We start from the raw sequence: 22,310 nt of genomic DNA, 5'->3' as shown, positions 1-22,310 counted from the left end.
CATGGCTCTCTTGGGCGCCCCATTCATTATACTCGTTGAACGGTTAGGATTTGATAAGTAATAATAGGGTTAATAAAATAGGCGGCGTTTAGCTATATATATATATATATATATACACACATATGTATATATCATCTAAATTAGAATACACAATCAGACATGAGTGCAATCACATGACTGATATTTTAGAAAGCCACTTTGTTGAAATCAGTATCTATGGAATGAAAAACGTAATTATTGGAGTATAAACCAGCTCAATCAAATGCTTCAATAAAGAACTTTCAACATTATGCATTCTGATGGGAGATTTCAACATGAATTTGTTAAATTGTAATCAAAACCCGCTGTGCGACGACTTCCTTTATATAATTATCTCATACTCCTTCACTCCACTCATAAATAAACCAACCAGAATGAAGGATCTGTCTTCTGCCCTCGTAGACAATATTTTCACTAATGTATCATCTCCATTCAAATGAGGCATCATAATATCTGATATTTCTGATCATTTCCCCATTTTTGCATGTGCATCAGCACCAAGTATGAATCATGACAACCACAACTTTAAAGCTGCTCTTCGCAAATTGACAAAAGAAAATATTGGAAGGTTTAAAAATAGCTTGAGATCAGCTGATTGGAATGAAGTGTTTAACTGGAAAGTATCTGAAAATGCAAAGCCCGTCCACGTCTGTTTGTATTCAGACGTCTTATTCTTCTCCCGTTTGCTCAAAATAACGAAAACAGTTTTTAAAAAAATAATGAAAATTGATGATTTTATGCAACCTTGACCTATGACGGACTGACAGACGGACAGACTGACAGACGGAGGGACGGAGTGCAAACCTATAGTCCCCTCCGGTGTACACCGGTAGGGGACTAATAAGTTAAAGGGGTTTTTCGCAGTGCAGCTATTACTTTTCTTGCCTTATTAGTCCCCTACCGGTGTACACCGGAGGGGACTATAGGTTTGCACTCCGTCCCTCCGTCTGTCTGTCTGTCTGTCTGTCAGTCTGTCAGTCAGTCAGTCAGTCTCAGTCCGTCACGCAAAAAACAGTTTTCCGGACTTTTTTTCTAAACTGTTAATGCTAATGATTTCAAACTTGGTACATGGTTTCCTCATGATAATTTACAGATCAAGTTCGAACTTCACGACGTTTCGATCATTTTTGACAAAGTTATGGCACTTTGAACTTTGATAATTTCCCCAACAGTTTTCTGGACGACAGACTGCCGGTAGGGGACATGTATAATTGCAGCGCAATACTCAGAATGCTTGTTTAAACTACAGAATTTTAGCCTGGGGAAATTAATCAAATATTCACATCCGGAGACAATTCAAGTCTTTCAAAAACGAGCTCTCACAATTATTAACAAGAAGAAAAGAGCAATCAGAGATTGCAAACCCTCGCCAGGATGTATTTTCAGTGGTTTGAAAGTGGTTTTTAAGTTTCAGTGGCTTTGGTGTTTAAACAAATATGGCGGCTGAACCATGTGACCAATGACCTCATCATTAATAATAATAATAATTCATTTATTTTGTATAGCGCTTTTCCAGAAGCCCAAAGGCGCTTTGATAGAGTGGAAAACATAATGCATAACAATACATGAAAACAACAATTGCAAAAAGACAAGAATCAATAGGGAAATATTTAAAGCAAAAGGAGGGAGAAGGAGAAGAGATAGTCAGGGGTTAAATGCTGTGGGTTGAATGTTGAATGCAGTGTTGAACAGGTGGGTCTTTAGTGATGTTTTGAATGTGGTGAGTGAGGAGGAGTCTCTGATGGTGTGAGGTAGTGAGTTCCAGAGGGTGGGAGCAGCGATGGAGAAGGCCCTGTCCCCCCAGGATCTGAATTTGGTCCGGATGGAGGGGGTCAGGAGGTTGGTACCAGCAGAGCGGAGGTTGCGGGTGGGAGTGTGTCTGGAGAGGAGGTCAGCCAGGTAGGATGGGGCCAGGTTATGGAGGGCTTTGTATGTCAAGAGGAGGATTTTGTACTGGATTCTCTGGGGGATGGGGAGCCAGTGAAGCTTGTAAAGGACGGGGGTGATGTGGTCACGGGTCCGGGAATGGGTGAGTAGACGGGCAGCGGAGTTCTGAATGTATTGGAGTTTATTGGTGATTTTTGAGGGTGAACCATAGAGGAGGCTATTGCAGTAGTCCAGACGGGAGGTGATGAAGGCGTGGATGAGGGTTTCTGCAGATTATTATTATTTTTCTCCACTAATTTATTCCTAGACTATGCTCAAGAAATTTCATCTTGATCGGATGGTTTTGTACTTGTCGAATTATGAAGTCATAATAGAGGCACCTATGACAATCATTAACATATTTTATTCCCCATGGAGAGTTCTTTACAATGAGCCATGTCTCAATTTTTTCTATTCAGCACTTTCAGAGATATAGAGATGCAAAAGTTTTTCGGTTTTTCCAAGATGGCGGCCGAACCACGTGACCTATGACGTCATGATTATCATGAAAACATTCTTCAGGTGGAGTTGCACATATGGTGAAAATTTCATGTCGATCGGACCTGCGGTTGCAGAGAAAATCAAGTTTATTCTGTGCGGACAAACACACAAACAGACAAATAAACAGACAAAAACGGACTCAAATGCAATACCCTCTCCTCTGGCGAGGGTAACGAGAACGGCACTCAGTAGAGAGCATACCTCTGCCTAGTGAACAGTTTACGTTTTGTATCTCAGAGTAGACCAGAACATCACAACACAGATTCACATCTAATCAAAATCAATCACAGGAATCACCATAGGTCCAGTCTTTCATACCCTGATCTACCACTCGTTTTTGGCCATATCACTTAATGGTGAAGAATCCCTTAAAAAATTATACCAGCTGGATCCGGATCTTCACCAAAATTGAATCAATTCATCCTTGTCACACACCCAACCGGTCCAACAAGTTTCCTGCAAATCCATCCACAACTTTTTGAGATATCCCTCAATGTATCATTTTTGGCCCTTTCTCCCAATGGTGAAGAATCACTTACAAAATAAAAAAAATTCTCATATCCGAATCCATATTCAGATGCTCACCAAAATCGAATCGAATCGAATCGAATCGTCCTTGTCAGACACCCAACCGGTCCACCAAGTTTCGTCCAAATCCGTCCATAACTTTTTGAGATATCTTGTTCACAAATGGACAGACAACAAACAACACAACAACATGCATTTTAAGGCCATTTTCCCTGCTGGAGCGGGGGTTGGCCTTGCGGTCCCCATTACAATCTTCTCCATTTTGCCCTATTTTCTGCATCTCTCCTTGTTAACCCCCTTGCCCGCATTTCTTCTTCCACCATCTTTATCCAAGTCTTTCTCAGTCTTCCGAGACTTCCTTCTACATTCATTTCCATCACTCTTCTCAACCAGTGACTTTCATCCTTCCTCAACACATGACCAAACCATCTCAACCTGTTCCTCTTCACAGCATCAATCACAGGCTCTATTCCCATCATCTTTCGCAATTCATCATTTGTCTTCCTCTCTCTCAACGATACTCCGCACATCCACCGAACCATTCGCATTTCCACCCTTTCCAGCCTTTGCTGCTGCTCCACATTCATTACCCATGTCTCGCTCCCATAAATCATAACACTTTTCACACATGCAGCATACACCTTTCCCTTCAGCTTCAACAACACCCCTCATCAGCACGTCACTCAGTTCCTGAAACTTCTTCCATGCACATCTCACTCTAGCAACCGTTGCCGAGTCTGATCCACCTTCTCCGTTCAGCATGTCTCCGAGGTAGCAAAATGTTTTCACACCTTCCAGCTTCACGCCGTCTCCAAGATCCAACTCCACATTTCCTACATCTGCAGCTCCCTCTGTGCACACCTTACATTTGAATGTAGCTGCCACACTGGTTAATGACCCTCTTAGACCACTACATTTTTGATGAACCCACTCAGCGCACATTGTACATTGAATGGAGTTCACTCCGACACCCTTCATGCACACAACACATGGCCACTTCCCAGTTCTTTCCACCTCACCACTTGCCACCTTCGTCTTTCCTATATTCTCCTTCATAACTTTTGTCTCCATACATTCCTTCCACTTGTTCATCTTTTCCTTCAGTCCATCCATACTTTCCGCAATCAACACCAGATCATCTGCATACAACAGCCCCCACGGAAAACCCTCCTTTACGTTCTGAGCCAGCACCTCCATCACAGCTACAAATAGTAGTAGACTTAGTACCGACCCCCTGATGCACTCCCACCTTCACCTCAAACTCACCACTGTTCCCGTCCTTCGTCCTTACAGCTGTGCACGCTCTTTTGTACATTGCCATCACTACTGTGATCGACCATTCCTCCACTTCTAACTTCCTCAATGCCCATGTCAATACTTCACGTGGAACCCCATCGAATGCTTTCTCCAGATCAACAAACCCAAGAAACAACTTCTTCCTCTTATCCATGTACTTCTCCTGCAACTGCCTCACAATAAAGACCACGTCTGTCGTTCCTCTTCCTGGCATAAATCCAAACTGCATTTCGTCGATCCTCACCTTCTTCCTTATCCTCCTCTCCAACACCCTTTCCAATACCTTCATTCCATGCTCCAATAACTTTATCGCTCGGTACGAGCCACACTCCAGAGGGTCACCTTTCCCCTTGTATAGAGGGACGAGGGTACTCAGTTCCCAATCCACTGGAATGCGGCGTTCTTTCACCACCAGATTACAGATCTCTGTCATTCTCTTCACACCCCCAAATTCCTGCTGCCTTCAACATATCTCCCAGATACAAATGGACAGACAAACAGGGGTGAAAACATAACCTCCATCCACCTTTGGTGGCAGAGGTAATAATACTGGTTTGCGCTCTCACGGATGTGTTATTTCTCTGAAATTCTGAAAGTTGACGATTTGTTCTATTTAAATTTAGGCAAACTCATGTTTCAATTGAAAACTCATATGTTATCTCAAGCTATAGAATTCTTATTTCTCTTGCCATAGAGCTCTTTTATTCTTACTTAGGCTCTATTTCTAGATATGTCTGTCCTTTTTCCTTTTCTCTTGTTTTTTTCTTTCTTTCTTCTCTCTTTGTTATTGTACGATTCGTGATTTTTTAAATTAATTTGTTCAAATGTTAAATCACAAAACTCAACACTCACCCCAATTCCCAAGGAGCTTATTTTCTACAACAATTGCTTTTTATTTGGTTCCACCATGTTTCATAAATCAAGAACTCATATATCAAGAATTATAAATTGCAAAATGAATTGTTATTATGAAATTTTACGTAATGTATTGGTTTGTTATATGTCAATTTTGTTTGTATGTGACCCTGAAGGATGAAATAAACTTTAACACCATCTCTGTCTGAGCCGTCAGTGTGCCACCGATAATAAAACACAATGGAAACTGATTGAAAATTTAAAAATGCAATATTGCTCTCATTGAGAGTCACGTGGGCTTTTAGGGTAGAGGTCAGGAAACCATTCACCAGAGGTTTGGGAGGTTTGGGAGGGGTTGGTGGGGTCAAAATGCCAAAAACGTCACGTATTTTGTGTACAGCCCTATACACGAAGTACGGGACAGTCAATGCTGGAGCAGAAAAACCAAAATCAACACCAAACCCAATGCCTTGCACAACAGTATTGAGTCAACTGCTTCATTAAGTAAATAAATAGCCCAGAGTGGGCTGACTGTCATCTCTTGAGGTTGTAGTTCAGACCTCTGCTGATTTGGCAGAACCCCCCTGGAGTCCCTTGACCCCCTAGGAGCCCCCCTGTTACGAAATCGAAAAATCTAAGACAAGGCAATCCTGAGGATTATCGATTAGAAGGGCTGTATCGGGTTTCAGAGCAACCGGTTGGTAAATAAGGGACGAGTAGGGATCCGAAGTTTGGTGGGGCTTGGTGGATTTTACTTTCTGGAATGTATTGGTGGATTTAATTTAATTTCTCTTCTTCATCTTCATCATCAAGTACCATGCTCTATGCAGAACGTTGGTGCTGCCGAAACAGTTACTGAGCTACAATCCCGGTCGGGTCGTCACTCCGACTCAGAAAGTCATGGGAGAAATTTTAAAATTTGTTCAGGGTGCCGGCGATTGCTCACCTACTCTTCACAAAGGACATTGTCAGATATCGGCAGACAGGACGTCAGCTTAACCTCCAGGGTCCACATGGTCGGTGCTCGATGTCATTATTTCAATTCCCAAAACAAAATTGTGAGAAACCTTATTGTATTTACCAGACAAAAATGACAAAATGCGTGTTATTAAATAATCACCGATGTAAAAAAAATCATGGATAACTTCATAATATTCCAGGCAGGACAAAAACAAGATGAGACAATGGACAAATAACATAACGCACCAGGTTTGAAACTGGAATCCCAACATTATGAGCTCGAGTGGTTTCTGGTTCGGGTTTTGGTTTTGTCCAGGGTTTTGTCCAGGGTTTTGGACGGTTTTGGACGGTTTGGACCAATCCAGGGTTTTGGACGCACAAGTGAACATTTTCATTTTGTGTGGGAAGCGAGGACAAACAGGAGCACATTTTCTATGCCAGATCTTTTATTATCGGAGACAACGCAATGGGGCTCCTTCTACATTTCAGATGTTAAACTTCTTTTTATCCATCCCTTCCACCAATAAAGCAAATTATGAATCCAAAGAGGTGAAGTAAAAAAATAAACTATGAGGAAACCATTCAAACAAATGTTCGTTTGAAGCTCCTCCAGGACACAAAGCACTCTATCTGCCAACCAATCACAGCATACCATAAACATGAGAAAGCATGGTGTTTGATTACATAAAAATCAAGGTAAGTCGCTGCGTGCATGTTGACTTTGGGAAATGAGGGGAGCAAGAAGGAGGGCATGGACAGACAAAGAAAGACAATCCGAAGCCTCGGCAGCAAGTTTGCTTTGCATTTGGACAAAGTCAACGTATAAAACCAAAGTAAACCAGGGAACATATGTGAGCATACACTAGAAGTGGATGAGCTGAAAGAGTACAAGGCGAAGCAAGGCATTTGCCGAATCATGATGTCCGCACTCACTCATAGCATTCTGTGCAAAGGAAAAAAAAATGCAACTGAACCAAAGAGAAAAACTAATATTAGCACATAGACAGGAACCAAGCAAAATAGCGCTTTCAATAAGACACGGAGCCGGGGATAGCCTGGTGAGACTCCGGAGGTACCTAGCATTCGATGCCGAGGCGAGCGAGGAGCGTGTCGAGCGCGACGAGTTTTAGATGAGCTTCCTCCAGCGCGCTGAACGTCTGGACGCTACTGGTCACGTGATAGCGAATGTCATCGACCAACGGAATGGAGTCCGTCTCCTGCCGAGCTTCGACTGCCTTGGCGTCCTCTTTCACTGCCTCGGCAAACTCTTCCAACTCCACGAGCTGCCACAGGTAGAAAGGGGGAAATCCAAGAGGAAACGTCTTAGGGAATAAAACCTACGAGACGTGGGAATAACAAGATTCCTATAACTATCCCGGATACGAAGGCACGGCGGTGGGGAGAAAAAAAATGTACCAACAAGCTGGGAACAAGAATAGCAACAAAATAAACTAGAGCAAAGTCGTTGGCACGACGTCACAAATTCCCATGCTTCCCACCGAAAGTAAAGTTGAAAGATGGCAAGAAAGTTCCACCAGGAATGACCCAATATCAAATATCGAGTTAAAAATATTTCCCGTTTCGACCCGTGACCCCAAGTCCCCACACTCAGCGGCATGAACCGGGGGTCAAATCCAAAAACATCAATTCATATTTCATGCGTCCCTCAATGTTCATGGCACATACAAAGTTTCATTCAAAAAATTTGCCCGTAATTGCATTTTTCAGTTTTTTTTTTTTTTTTTTGTATACAAGATCGAGACTCGTGAAAGAGCGAACATTAATCACACAGAAAGACAAACCGACACATAAAACATATAACATAGGGAGCGGTAGACAAGATGGGGAGAGAGGGGGAAGGACACAAACACAACATTTGAGAGCAGGGACCGAGAGACATGGAGACATCGAGAGATCTGAGAGAGGGCGAGGACTATGGGGGGGGGGGGGGGCGTGGGAAGGGGGCGGTGGGAGAGGTATAAAACATATGGACACTGCCAGGACTTCCAGGAAAGAAGTTGGAATTTCAAACAAGGTGGATCTGGGGTGAATTAGCGGGGGTAGAAAAGATCAAGGTTTTGGATGGGGGAAGATAAGAGATGGTGGTGAACAGCTGTTTTAAAGACCTGGAGGGAGGAGTGGGATTGAAGGGAGTGAGGGAGTTTGTTCCAGAGGCGGGAGAAAAGAGGAATGAAAGAGTGAAGGTGAGCAGAGAGCCGAGATTTCGGCAGTTTAACCATCAGAGGGTTGCTGGCAGATCTTGTGCGACCTGTAGGAATATTTGGGGGACAGAGCACAGAGAGAGCTGGGGGTGCAAGGCCAGAGAGGAGTCGGTAGAAGACAGAAAGACCACCTACCTGCCTGCGGTGAGTGAGTGAAAGGCCCTCAGAGATAGCTTCATCGCGGGAGATTCCAATAATTCTGAAAACTTTGGTTTCAACAGCGTGAAGCCGAGCTAGGTGTGAGGCAGGAGCACCGGCCCATAGGGGAGAACAGTATTCCATTGAGCTGCGGATGAAAGCCTTGTATGTGGTGAGGAGCTCAGGTGTGCCGAGGAAGGACTTCGCACGACGGAGGATGCCCAGTCGGCGACTGGCTTTGGAGGCCAGCTTGGAAATGTGGTTTTCCCAAGAAAGATCATGGCAGATAGTGAGACCCAAAATCTTGAGCGACAGAACTTCTTGGAGAGGATTGTTGAGAAAGTAGATGGGAGGGTTGTCCAGTCGATCTTTTCGGAGAGACATAGTAAGAGTGTGAGATTTGTCAGGATTGAAAGACATGTTCCACTTGTTTGACCAGTCTGTGATTTTGTCCAGGTCTTCAGAGAGTGAGGAGGCAGCAGACTGCCGATCTGAGGGAAGAGGAATGGAGCGGCAGAGAGTGGAGTCATCAGCAAAGAGATAGAGAGGATTTTCGAGAGAGTCAGAGAGATCATTGATGAAGACCAGAAAAAGCACGGGGCCCAGAACACTGCCTTGGGGAACTCCAGCCTGAACAGGAAGAGGAGATGAGAGAAACCCATTCAGGGCCACACGTTGACGACGACTAGAGAGGAAGTCCGCCAGCCATGCGTGGAGATTTCCATGGATACCAAAGGAGGAGAGTTTGGTGAGCAGAGCGGGGTGCCAGACCGTGTCGAAGGCACGTGATATGTCGAGGGAGACAGCTCTAATTTCCTGTTTGGCATTGAGGACCTCCATCCATTGTTGAGACAGCAGAAGCAGCATGTCCAGAGTAGAGTGACCTGGTCTGAAACCAAATTGATGATCAGAGATCAAGCCATTGGAGAAGAGGAAAGATTTCATAACCGAAGCAATGATGGATTCCATGACTTTGCTGATAATTGGGAGAAGGCTGATTGGTCTGTAGTTGCTAGGATCTGTTTTTGCACCTTTTTTGTGCAAAGCGGTGATGTTGGCTGATTTCCAAGCAGATGGCAGTTGACCTTGAGCAAAAGAGAGGGTGAAGAGAACAGAGAGAGGGTGAGATAGAGCAGCAGAGCAGGATTTTAGGACCCGTGGGCTGATGCCGTCGGGTCCAGTTGCAGAATCAGAGTCGAGGGTTGACAGAAACTTTTCCACCTTGTCAGGAGGAAAGGACACGGAGTCCAGGAGCAGCAGGGTACGACTGGGTATGGTGGGTACAGAGAGGGATGGGTTTGGGACACAAGATTTAGAGGCAAACACAGAGTTGAGGCATTCAGCTTTTTCACGACTGGGTATGGTGGGTACAGAGAGGGATGGGTTTGGGACACAAGATTTAGAGGCAAACACAGAGTTGAGGCAGTCAGCTGTGTAGCCGTTTGAGGTAAGGGAGGGGATGGAGGGGGAACAAACACCAGAAACGGATTTGACCAGACGCCACCAGGATTTGGAAGAGGGAGACAGATAAGAGAGTTCGGTCTTGAGAACGGAGAGATATTGTTTCCTGGCTCTCCTGAGGGTGGACACACACTTGTTTCGGGCTTTGTGAAAGGAAATGAGATTTCCTTCCGTTGGATTTGCTTTCCAGGAGACGAAGGCAAGTTGTTTCTGGGCAACAGCCTCACCACAAGATTCCATGTACCATGGACGGGAGGAAGGGTATGACAACTGAAGACGAGATGGGATAAATCTGTGCATGAGAGAGAGCAATTTACTTTGGAAGAATTCCCAGGATGAGTTGATGTCAGAGGTGGTAGAGATGGGAGACCAGTCCAGATGATTGATGGCTGCTTGAAGACCGTGCCAGTTGGCCTGAGTGAAATGCCAGACTCGTCGACGCTGAGCAGGCTCCCTGAGGATGGTCAGAGAGATGTCCACTTTAACAAGGACATGATCAGATGATCCGATCGGAGCAGAAGAAGAGCAGCAGACATTTTCAGGGAAGTTAGTCATAACCAAGTCCAGAAGAGAAGATGTTCCGTTGACTGAGATCCGGGTCGGGAAATTGACAGATTGTGTCAGTCCCAGTGAGTCGCAGAAGTCCTTTGCTGAGGAGCCATGGCTGGTGAGAGAGGTACCCACACCCAGCCAACTGGCATGATGACAGTTGAAATCACCACATATGAGGAAGAGAGAGTTGGGATGAGTAGATAGAAGTTGGTCCATATCATCAGACAGCGAGATGTAGATGGAGTCATCACTGTTTGGTGGACGGTACAACACACATATGAACAAGAGGTGGGAGCGAAGGGGAAGCCGTAGCCAGAGGTATTCCTGGGGGTGAGGTGGAGAGAGTGCAGTGCAGGGCGAGTGAGGAAGAGTTTTTTTGATAAAGATAGCAACCCCGCCTCCAGGACGAGGCTCAGGTCTATCATACCGGAGGAGGGAGTAGCCCGGGAGAGATACTATGGAATCAGAGACATCATAAAGGAGGAAAGTTTCTGTTAAGCAGATCACGTCTGGTTTGACAGAAGCAACCTGTATGGAGAGATCAGTTAAGTTTGAACGAAGGCCCCGGATGTTTGAGGTCCATACCGTTAATGAAGAGGAAGGGGGAGCATCAGATACAGAACAGGGGGGAGGAGGGGTAGGGTAAGATGTGGAAGAGGTGGAAGAGGTAGGGAGAGCTGTTGAAGGTGTGTCAGAGATTTCAGAATAGCTCGGAGAAAGGGAAGGATGGGGCGGACAAAAGGTTTGATGGTGATTGGGTGAGCCACAATGAGGTGTTATTTGAGGAGGGGGAAGAGCGAGGCAGAAGGTTGGGGGAGATGGAGGTGAGAGTTTGAAGGGGGAAGAAGCGGGGAGGACGCTTTGAGGAGGGGGAGTGAGAGGGGGGAAATTGAGAAGCAATGAGGGTGGGGAGATTTGAAGGGGAGGGGTGAGGGGGGAGTTTGGGAGGGAAGGGACAAGGGGAGGGATTTGAAAGGGATGGGATATGGGGGAGATTTGGAGGGGAGGGGTGAGGGGGTGTCTTGGCGGGGAGGGGTGAGGGGGTAGTTTAGGAGGGAAGGGGCAAGGGGGGAGATTTGAAAGGGATGGGTGATGGGGAAGATTTGGAGGGGAGGGGTGATGGGGAAGATTTGGAGGGGAGGGGTGATGGGGAAGATTTGGAGGGGAGGGGTTATGGGGAAGATTTGGAGGGGAGGGGTGAGATTGGATTTTTGAAAGTGTACGATTTATGGGAAACGAACATTTATTGCAAAATGAGTTTCTTGTGACCTTCGAGTTAAAAATACGTTTAAGGACGCTGGATGGAGGATGGAGTGCAGGAGAGTTTAGGGAATGTAGAAAAAAGGCACTATAGGAGATGGATATTTTTTTGGGGATGAATTGATTTGGTGAGCAAGTCGAAAGCAGCCTTTTAAAGAAGAAGAAGAAAAAGGTGTAATAAAATATGACGGAATACATAACTTGAGGGGAAAGTGTAAACATTGAAGGTTAATGAGTGAAAACTATCTGGGGAAATGGGGGAGAAACACGTGGTCGAAGAACGAACGAACGAATAAGAATGAATAAACGAATGAGAACAGAGAAGGAAATGTTTTTTTTTTTGTTTTGTTTTTTTTTGAGTTGAGATTTACCCAAGGAAGTAGGCTATGGGTGAAAAGACTGGGAATACAGAGAACGAAAGTTATTGGATCACAAACGACGGACCGCTGAGAGAAAAACAAAGCCTCAAGGTTGTACAGTGCACACTGTACAAGGCCTCAAGACACGACACAAATTAACACGATTTTCAATACAGGTATGAAAGATTTGCACCGAAAAATCTTCGTCGGGACACAATATACGTACAACACCATAAATAAATACAGTTTTAACGAAAATACAAATGGGAACAATCACTTAACTTCGATTTCAAATCGTTCGCGACGCGGCAAAGGCCTTGCTCGCGACACGGCAAACAGACGATCAATTTATGAAAGATAAACACCGAGAAACAACCAAAGTTGCACACAATAACTTCACACACCGAAAGATAAATACAGTTTCGACAAAATACAATTGTGAACAGACTTAACTTCGAAAAACGTGGAGACCGTGTGGAGCTTCGAAAATCCCTGCCGCCGTCTCCAAGATCTCGCGAGATCTCAAAGGTGCAAGAGTATTTGACCTTTTGACCCTACCTCAGAGGGCGGGGCAAAAAGATGACACTGCTCTTGCACCTTCTTTCCATGTGGTGATTAAAACCACAAAGTTTGGTGAATTTCTGCGCAACAGTTTAGGAGATAGCGTGACGGACGGACGGACGGACAGACCCGATTACAATATCTCCTCGATTTTTCCAAAAAGCGTGGAGACAATGACAAAACTGAAGATGGCTTCTCTTGTTCTTCCTCCAGGAATTTATTTTCTTTGTGCATCAAAAGCTGTACCGACATCACACGCAGAACAGACGCACATGGACACCTGTGTACCTTTGCCCAAGAATCACGAGGATATTACAACAACGGACTAAGCAACGCAATATAAGGAATTTGAACATGGGATCCTGGCATCACGAGCAACGTTCTGAGGTGGGAACGCCAAACACGCCAATGCGCTGGGGGATTAAACAAAGACGCCAACGCAAGGAAAGATTAAACAAGTGAAAGACTTACAGCATTTATTCCTCAAAATGACCTCTCGATGCCGAAAGAGCATCGACTCCATAATTAAAGGACAAATTAACATTTTGATTAAAAACCAAATTGCATGCGGTGAACGAATGGTGGGATTCTGATGCAACTCGGCATGATAAGGAGATTGACGAGTTGTGTGGCCACGAATAATGGCGCTAAGCATTGCGGAAGGGTCTCGCGAGGTTTCACACCTTCAAATGGACTGCAACCTGCGCCCCGTGGGCAATGATGGCGGATAGCTCGGAGAAATAACAAAAAAAAGCTGAGAAATTGGAATGAAAAAAGGAGAGGAAGAAGAAAGGCAGATCATTGCTGAGAAAGGGAAACAAATTGGGTTGAAGATAAAAGAGAAAGCGTGGAAGAGAAATGTTAAAATTACTCATTCAAAAGGGCACAACTTCTAATTATCATACCGTGTCCTATAGTATGGGGTTGGAGGCTCAGAGAAGAGAGCATGTGAGATTCACTGAAGTCTTTCATGAACTGGCTGGCTAGGCCCCACATTTGACGAGAGCATGTTATGACAGGATTTTGTAATTTGGCCAGGTCTGGGAAAATGCTACTTTCTGAAAGGTGCAATGAACGTCGTTATACACACCAAAGTGACCCGTTACATATCCGTGTGAGGAGTGAAAGTGAGTGTCACAAACCCGATCGAGGATGTGCGCCATGTACTCCGAGCACTGATCTTCCAGCCGGTTCAGCGAGTAGAGGCGGGCAGTCTGCCACACGGAGAGAACGCTGTGCTCGCGGAGGACTTGGCCCAGAGCTTTACCGCACAGACGCTTGAGTCCCGGCAGCAGGTACATGTCGGCAAATGGCAACAAGCTGTATGCTTGCTCGCTCGTCAGCTACCATGGCAACACAAAGAAGCAAACAAGAAAGAGTGTAAGAAAACATCTCACCTGCCATAACATCTGCACCCCAACTCACTGAGTTTTCAGGATCTGCGGAGGTGCTCAGTGGCCTGATGTACCTTAGCTCTGTTGCTGTATATGTAGTAGAGAAGGCTTCTGAAAACGTCGAGGGTGATGTTACGGAGGGGAATGACTCTGATGCTTACAGGCCAGGTCAGCTCGCCTGCCTCGCAAAAGTGATCTTCCAGCAGGGCACGGAAGAACTCGCTTCGACTGCAAAAGAAGGCCTGACACCCGGACAAGACAATTCAGGTTGGGAGGCTGAAGTTAGTTTGCTACCACCAGATTTTGAACACATCATTATGTACAAGAAAGAACTGCCATGAGGGAAGTCAAACTGCAACACAAGAATACAGAGCAAGAACTACAAGTGTCCCACTACATTTAAATATAGACTACACTCGAGAGTGAAGTCGATAATGCGCCATCGCAAATCCGCACACTCAGAACCTAAAGCAAAGTTGAAAGATGGCAAAATTAACATTCCACCAGGATTGACCCAATATCAAATCTAGAGTTAAAATATATACATATTTTGTTTTGACCCATGTGACCCCAAGTCCATGGCCCCGAAGACATGAGGTCAGGGGTCAAATCCGCCCCCAAAAAACAAAAACAAAACCACCTTTAGAGGCCATTTTTCCCCGCAAAGCAGGGGTTGGCCTTTTTCGGGCACCGTGGTTGTTGTTGTTTTTGTTGGTCCCCTTTTTGAAGCAATGTTTTACGGCCGGATGCCCTTCCTGCCGCCAACCCTTTTTGTCGCCATTTACGACAAGCAGGGAATTACCAGTGAACTGGTACTCAATTAGCCGACCTCGGAAGGATGACAGGCTGAGTCAACCTCCCTGGCGTTAATTCAGCGATCGACCGGGATTCGAACCCAGGATCCTTGGATCCTAAGCCGGCACCTTGACCGCTAAGCCAACACCAGGCTAAAGGATGACAGGCTGAGTCAACCCCCCTGGCCAAATCAAGTCAAAGGGGTCAAATCCAATAAAAGGTCACATATTTCATGCGTCCCCCAATGTTGATTGCATATACAAAGTTTCATTATCAAATGTTTAAGAATGTGCCTGTCATTGCGTTTTTCGGTTTTTGACCTTCTGACCCCGCCCTAGTGGGCAGGGCCAAAATGATACTGCTCTTGCACCTTCATGCCTTGTGGTGATCATAACTACCAATTTTGGTAAAATTTGAAATTCTGCACAACCATTTAGGAGGAGATAGCGTGACGGAGCCGATCACAATATTCCCCCTTTTTATGCCTCCGCCGACGATGTTGCCGGTGGCATTATGTTTTCAGGTTGTCCGTCCGTCCGTGATTGGTTTTCGTTACCGCGATAACTTGAGAACGGCTGAAGGGATCTTAATATATAAAGCTTGGTGCAGGTATGTATAATGAGGTAAAGATGAACCGATTCGATTTTGGTGTCACAAAGTCAAAGGCCAAAGGTCAGAGGTCATGTTTGGTAAAAAAAAATCCTGTTACCGTGCTAACTTGTGAACCAGTCATGGGATTCTGACCACATTTGGTACACTTATGCAGAATGATGTAAAGATGAACTGATTAGATTTTGGGGTCAAGAGGTCAAAGGTCAAAGTCTGTAATAGGTCTATAACTTGAGAACGGCTGAAGTTATCTAATTCAAACTTGGTACAGGTATGTATAATGATGTAAATATTAACCGATTAGATTTTGGGGGGCAAAGGTCAAAGGTCGTGATAGGTCTATAACTTGGGAACGGATGAAGTGATCCAATTCAAACTTGGTAGAGGTATGTACAATGATGTAAAGATTAACTGATTATAATTTGGGGCCAATAGGTCAAAGGTCAAAGTCTGTAATAGGTCTATAACTTGAGAACGGCCAAAGGGATCTAATTCAAACTTGGTACAGGTATGTATAATGATGTAAAGATTAAGTGATTAGAATTTGGGGCCAAGAGGTCAAAGGTCAAAGTTTGTAATATGTCTAAAACTTGAGAACGGCTGAAGTGATCCAATTCAAACTTGGTACAGGTATGTATAATGATGTAAAGATTAACTGATTATAATTTGGGGCCAAGAGGTCAAAGGTCAAAGTCTGTAATAGGTCTACAACTTGAGAACGGCCAAAGGGATCTAATTCAAACTTGGTACAGGTATGTATAATGATGTAAAGATTAAGTGATTAGAATTTGGGGCCAAGAGGTCAAAGGTCAAAGTTTGTAATATGTCTATAACTTGAGAACGGCTGAAGTGATCCAATTCAAACTTGGTACAGGTATGCATAATGATGTAAATATTAACCGATTAGATTTTGGGGGCAAAGGTCGAAGGTCGTAATAGGTCCATAACTTGAGAATGGATGAAGTGATCCAATTCAAACTTGGTACAGGTATGTATAATGATGTAACGATCAACTGATTAATTTTTGGGGTCAAGAGGTCAAAGGTCAAAGTCTAATAGGTATATAACTTGAGAACGGCCAAAGGGATGTAATTCAAATTTGGTACAGATATGTATAATGATGTAAACATGAACTGATTAAATTTTGGGGTCAATAGGTCCAAGGTGAGAGGTCATGTCAGGTAAAAATGTGATAACTTCAGAACAGATGAATGGATTTAAATCAAATTTAGTACAAGTATTGTAATGATGCGATAATGTGGGCGGAGGCATATATCATTCGACGTCATGACATCGAAGAGTGTCATTCTAGTTTGTTTGTTTTTAAAACGTGGGGATAAAAATAAATGCATGTAACATTCCATCATGCAATGCACCTTTACATGGCTATTGCATGCACGCTGGGTCATGAACATAATGTAATGACAGCACATTTGTTCTACAAGGTGCATTCACACATGAAGGTCTCCCAATTTGTTTCAACACACGCATATGACTTGCAAATAAAATGGTGCGGACTTCACTTATTAACATAGACCACGAGGAGTGCTAAACACCATGAAGTGAAGGTTGAGCAAAGTTTTTTCCAGGTGTATGTAAAGCTCACTGATAAACCGCTGATCTGGAGAAGTTGTGATCACAAAGACTCAAATAAAATAACCCAAAGTCTTTTCTTTCTTTTAACGGGAACAATTATTCCCAGGTTTTTGTGGGGTTGGCCAAGGGAAGTTTTTAGTCTAAGTCTTTCACGAACCGGCTGGCCAGGCCTGATGTTCGGACTAAGTATTAAGGGCAGGAATTTGTAATTTGTTCATGGTGCCGGTAATAGTTCGCCAACTCTTTGTGAAAGATACAGTTGGATCTTTAATGTCTATTCTGCCAAACTACTGCCGGCAGCCAGGACGCCCGTTTAACGTCCATCCGAGGGATGGCACACACGTTGATGAATCAAGCTGCCTATGAAACACCGGGATGACAGTTTATAGCTGGGTCAGGATTCAAACCCAGGCCTGACAGCTTAGAGGCAAGTGTGTGTACCTTTATAGACGATGCTGTCAGCCCAAAATTACCAAAGGTCACTTGTTGCAAAATCTGGTGAATATATGGATGGGATGTGCGATCAGCTCAGTGCGCTGCTTTGTGAATAATTATTGTACCGAAGCAGCTTGTTGTGGTGGAGCATTTTCATGGTGGAAGCAAAACTGGCTGTGTACCTTCTAGACTTTCCTGCTACGTGGCAGACAGAAACTGTTTTACCAACACCTCATTGTAACTGCTACCAGCAACAGTTGTCCCTTTTGGAATGCAAAGGGTGAGAATGATGCGAAGAACCTCCAAAAAAATGACAAACGCTATCTTTTCAGCTGATGCTTGCACTCAAATTTCCTTTGGTTGGAGGTGAATCTGAATGTCTCCGCTGTGCCAACTGTCTTGATTTCTGGATTGGAGAAGGACATCCAGGTTTCATCCACAATCACAATGGTATTCACAAACTGTCACACGCTCACCGCATCCTTCGACACCATTGTTATGAGAAGTGGCGGAGTGTGTGGCCTTTTAGTCATCTGTAGCATTTGTGACACCAAACGTGAAAATATTTTGACATTTTGAGATCGGTGTGCGAAACTGTATAAACAGGATCATTTCATATGCCTGTTGCTCATCGCCAATTCCACCGCACGCTGAATGCCGATCAATGAACAGCTTGTTTTGGGTCATCTGGAATGTGGTTTTCCGTTTTTCACATCCCTCTATCTCTCTGCATCAAACTGACAAATTTTCACACTCATGGTTGACTAACGACACATTGCAACCAGCTGGTGATGAATGTCCACTCAGATAAAGAGATCGATGACAACAAGTTGCTCGTGCAAGCTAAAAGTGGCAAATTTCCAATGTGCAAGTATACATTGCACGTAGGCCTACAACGCCCCCAATGACACCATGTGATGCGCGTTGCCCGCCAAGTGTGTAAAATGGCACGGAAAATGTTCCATTAACAATGTGTGCCCATTGTAGTTCACCTTACATTCTTTATTATGAATTAGGTTACCTTCATATTTGAACGCAGCTCATATTTTCGTTCAGTGTCCCCTGACCTTGATTCATGTTGCAAGTGAAAAGAAAAAAGTGAGGCCGGAAAAGCAGTTGGGAGAAACAAACACAGCAATAGCTCCAAATGAGGCTAAAGGAGGAAGATACTAATAAGGAATGCATCATAAAGTATCACAAATATATCATTGGTTCTTTTTTTAAGGCCAATAGCCCATATTACAGGTTGCATCGAGAACAGCACTTGGTAGAGCGCACACATCCCCAGGCTGAGCAGTTTACCTTTCATATCCCACCGATAGGCCGGATCTGCATCCTGACCTGAACCAAAATCTAATCGGCTCGTTCTTCTCACCTACCTAACTCATCCACCAAGTTTCATCCGAATCCGTCCACAACTTTTTGAAATATATAGGTTACAATAATAATAATTATAAATCAGAATATAATAAGATGCAAGTTATGAAATGCATCGACCAATATAAAATTATGTCAACACAAAAAAGCCTTAAGAAAAATATCAGAGGCAATATAGAATATTGCAATTTAAAATATTAAAATAATAAAGTTCATTATAGTAGTTAAAACAAAACAAATCAGTTGTGGTAGAGTAAGTAGCCCCAGAGTGGTCCACAGCAAAGGCACGATGAAGTATAGCGAGAAAAACAACAATAATAGCTGTACCAGGCCTCTCCATGAAGTTCAACCAAACCGAAGATGGCCATGGAGGCTGCGTTAATGACCGTCTCCCCGACCTTGTACCTTGTGCCCTCAAGATACTTCAAAACAATGATTTCGTCCACTTTTTCCCACCTGTGGAACCACCTTCCTTACTCTCTTCAATCTCATTCTTCCCTCCAAGTCTTAAAGACAGCTCGACACCACCATCTCAAATCATCCCCAATCCAACACTATGATCATTTATTCACTGCTCAAACCACCTCCCTCCCCCAAATCATCTTCTTTCTGCATCCATCTTGTCCACCTCTTGCTCACTCCCCCACCTGTCATCATTACCCACATCCTTTGTCTGTCTCCATTTATTTCCTCCCTCCGCCCTGCTGTTGCCATTTCTCGCTTCTCTTTCTGCTGTTCCTTTCGTTATGTTGTGTCCTGATCCGTTCTGTATTCTAGGTCTTCCACGAGCTTGGACTCTGTATCAAAATAAAAAGTCCAACCAGCCATATTTTTTTTACCTTCACCCATCTTGGTTCAAGGCCGCAAGTGGGAGAGTGGACTCTATGCTTTCGTAAATAATGCTGTTACATGAGAGCAATGCACCGTTTGTAATCGGCTGAATCTGGCCCGATTAAAGACCTTTTCACCACTTCACCTTCGCTCTGTCACCCCAAAAGCGATCCTGATCTTTCAATGTCATCGGTATCACCGACCTAAACCATGGCTAATCACTCCAGGACGATTTCAATGCAGCTCCAGGACTCCAGGACGAACAAGCGTTATGCTTGGGTCCCCCGTCGTTGAAGTGATGCGAGTTGACAAAGTGGAAGACGCAAGGCGGCCATCTTGGATTTTGACGTGGCGACCCAATTTTCAATAGCGTTCTCCCTTATGCGTAGATACACCCACACACCAGATTAGAAGTTAGTAGTTCGTTTATTTTTCAAGATATTTCGCTCACAAGGTTCAGACATATATATATATATGGTGGCCGCCATCTTGGATTTTGACGTGGCGACCCAATTTTCAATAGCGTTCTTCATTATGCCTAGATAAGGTTCAAGATACACCCACACACCAGATTAGAAGTTGGTACTTCGCTTATTTTTCAAGATATTCCACTCACAAGGTTCAGACATACATGGCACCAGACATACATGGCGGCGGCCATCTTGGATTTTGACGTGGGTTGCACCCACACACCAATTTAGAATTTGGTCCTTCGCTTATGCACGCATGCATGGACACACGTTCGCACCCACGCAAGGACGGATGCACGCACACACAGACGAAGGGGAAAACCATAGTCCCCCTTTCGCTCCGCGGTGCGACGGGGGACAAAAACATCACAGCCTAAGCTGATGTCACATCCTTCATTCACGTCTTTATTTAATGACCTATCTTCCAAGCAGATGGACAGCAACAAAACAAACGCACGACTAGTTCCACATACAAGCCACACTGGTCAACATGGCTCATAGTGACGCACATTGATCATATACATAGACGCCAAATTACTCATTATCACATACGGACATGAGACCATCAGGGATGGGCGATGCACATAAACTCATAACAATGCTCTGGAAAAATCTACAGATGCCACAAAGGGCAAAGCTCTCCTTGGAAGCCTTATTTAATCAAAAGTACATAGTAAAAGTTCTCGACCACTATGTGGCGTGTGAGGGGCATTCCCAGGTGGTTTGTTAGTAAGAGGAGCAGGAAAATGAGTTGGTTCATGGCTGCAGCAACATTTCTTTGAGAGAAAAGCAATTTGTATTATGCAGGACAAATTGTCCGCAAAAGTTGCAGAACTCGTTAGTAAGCATATACCCAGTGGACGCTTTTCTTTTTCTCCAGTCTCCTTTACTCACCTTGCCATTTTCCATTCACCAAACGATGTGTGCAATAACAGGTGGCAGAAGAGGAAAATTGTCATATTTGCAAATTACAACAAAAAGTCTGACTTTCAGAAGCATCACCTGGAAGCTCCTGAAGGCAAGACATTTGTTTGACTAATTACAGCGTATTTAGATCGGTGTTGGTTTTCAAAATAAAGCAGCATTATGTAATTAAAGCATTGCGAACAGGAAATGGATACGAGCACAGATAGCTGAAGGAAAGGCAATTAGTCTCTTGGGAGGAACAACAAATGAGGTATAAAGATGAAAGCAAGAAGCAGCGGTGGGAGTGTGCACACTTTTCATTTCAATGCAAGCAGATTTACTCTTGTGCTTTAGTTTGGTTTCTGCACTGCAGGAAGATAAAAGACTAGTTAATGGTTTATATGGAGGATACTGCATAGATGGAGTTCAGGAATTTCAAAGGTAATGGACTGGGTGTTTGTTTTGGGCCAACAGGGTAAATGGTTCAACAAAATTGGAAGACTGAGAGAAGAAGAAAAACAAAGTCAATCGTTCAAAAAAAAGAAAAAAAGAAGATGCTTCCATCAATATCACTTAATACAAAGAAAGAGAAAAACTCGATATAAACGAAAAAGTGGAATTTGATGTGAATGCGTCGATGGATATGCCTCCGACCAAGTTAGATGTAAACCCACTGTTAGGCTTGCTCTCAATTAAAGGTCACATGAAAAATTAATTTAAAAGTCCCGAGAGAGAGAGAGCACGAGAGAGGATGGATGGGGTAGAGATATATGTAGAGCGAGAGAGAAAAGTTGAACAAAGACATCAGATGCTTCCAACTCGAGTTATAGTCTGCAAAATGATTTTCAAGGGGCACATGACCTTTAACCTGTTCAAACTAAAATTGAATCAGTTCATCGATGTATAACAGTCCATAAGTATATAAAGTTGAAATCTCTTGAGTGGTTCAAAAGTTATTGCAGCAACACAGGTGTTCGATATTGCAGCAACACAGGTGTTCGATTAAAGTAAAGGGCCTTTGACCTTTCAAACCCATAATTCAATCAGTTGATCTTTGCATCGTACTACATACCTGTACCAATTTTGGTCAAAAATCCCTTTTGCGGTTTCACATGTCATCGCAGTAACCAAAATCTGCTACTTTCGGCTGATGGTCACATGACCGTTGATCCTTCGAACCCAAAATCTAATCAGCTCATCTTCGCATCACAATACACCTCTGTAACAAGTTTGTGTCAA

At 44.0% G+C, this 22,310-nt stretch overlaps 1 protein-coding gene across 5 annotated transcripts in view; it reads right to left on the bottom strand.

The window, feature by feature from the left end:
* ABTB1 (ankyrin repeat and BTB domain containing 1) overlaps window positions 1–22,310 on the bottom strand; it is a 156,027-nt gene that overhangs the window by 47,912 nt on the left and 85,805 nt on the right. For 3 of the 5 annotated variants that reach the window (XM_068133165.2, XM_078766523.1, XM_078766522.1), the window contains 4 exons: window positions 14,127–14,294; window positions 13,801–14,001; window positions 7,182–7,388; window positions 6,530–7,048 (listed from right to left, as the gene is read on the bottom strand). In XM_068133165.2, the coding sequence (XP_067989266.1) occupies window positions 7,182–7,388; window positions 13,801–14,001; window positions 14,127–14,294 (576 nt within the window). In that variant the 3' untranslated portion in view covers window positions 6,530–7,048. Of the gene's footprint in view, window positions 1–6,529; window positions 7,049–7,181; window positions 7,389–13,800; window positions 14,002–14,126; window positions 14,295–22,310 lie in introns of those variants that run through there. The other 2 variants (XM_068133167.2, XM_068133166.2) reach the window with 1 other exon arrangement.

This window comes from Myxine glutinosa, chromosome 12, assembly GCF_964187855.1.
Source record: "Myxine glutinosa chromosome 12, kmMyxGlut1.1, whole genome shotgun sequence".
NCBI lineage: Eukaryota > Metazoa > Chordata > Myxini > Myxiniformes > Myxinidae > Myxine > Myxine glutinosa.
The sequence above is the reverse complement of the archived record's forward strand: the minus strand, read 5'-3'. Positions and strand labels throughout refer to the sequence as shown.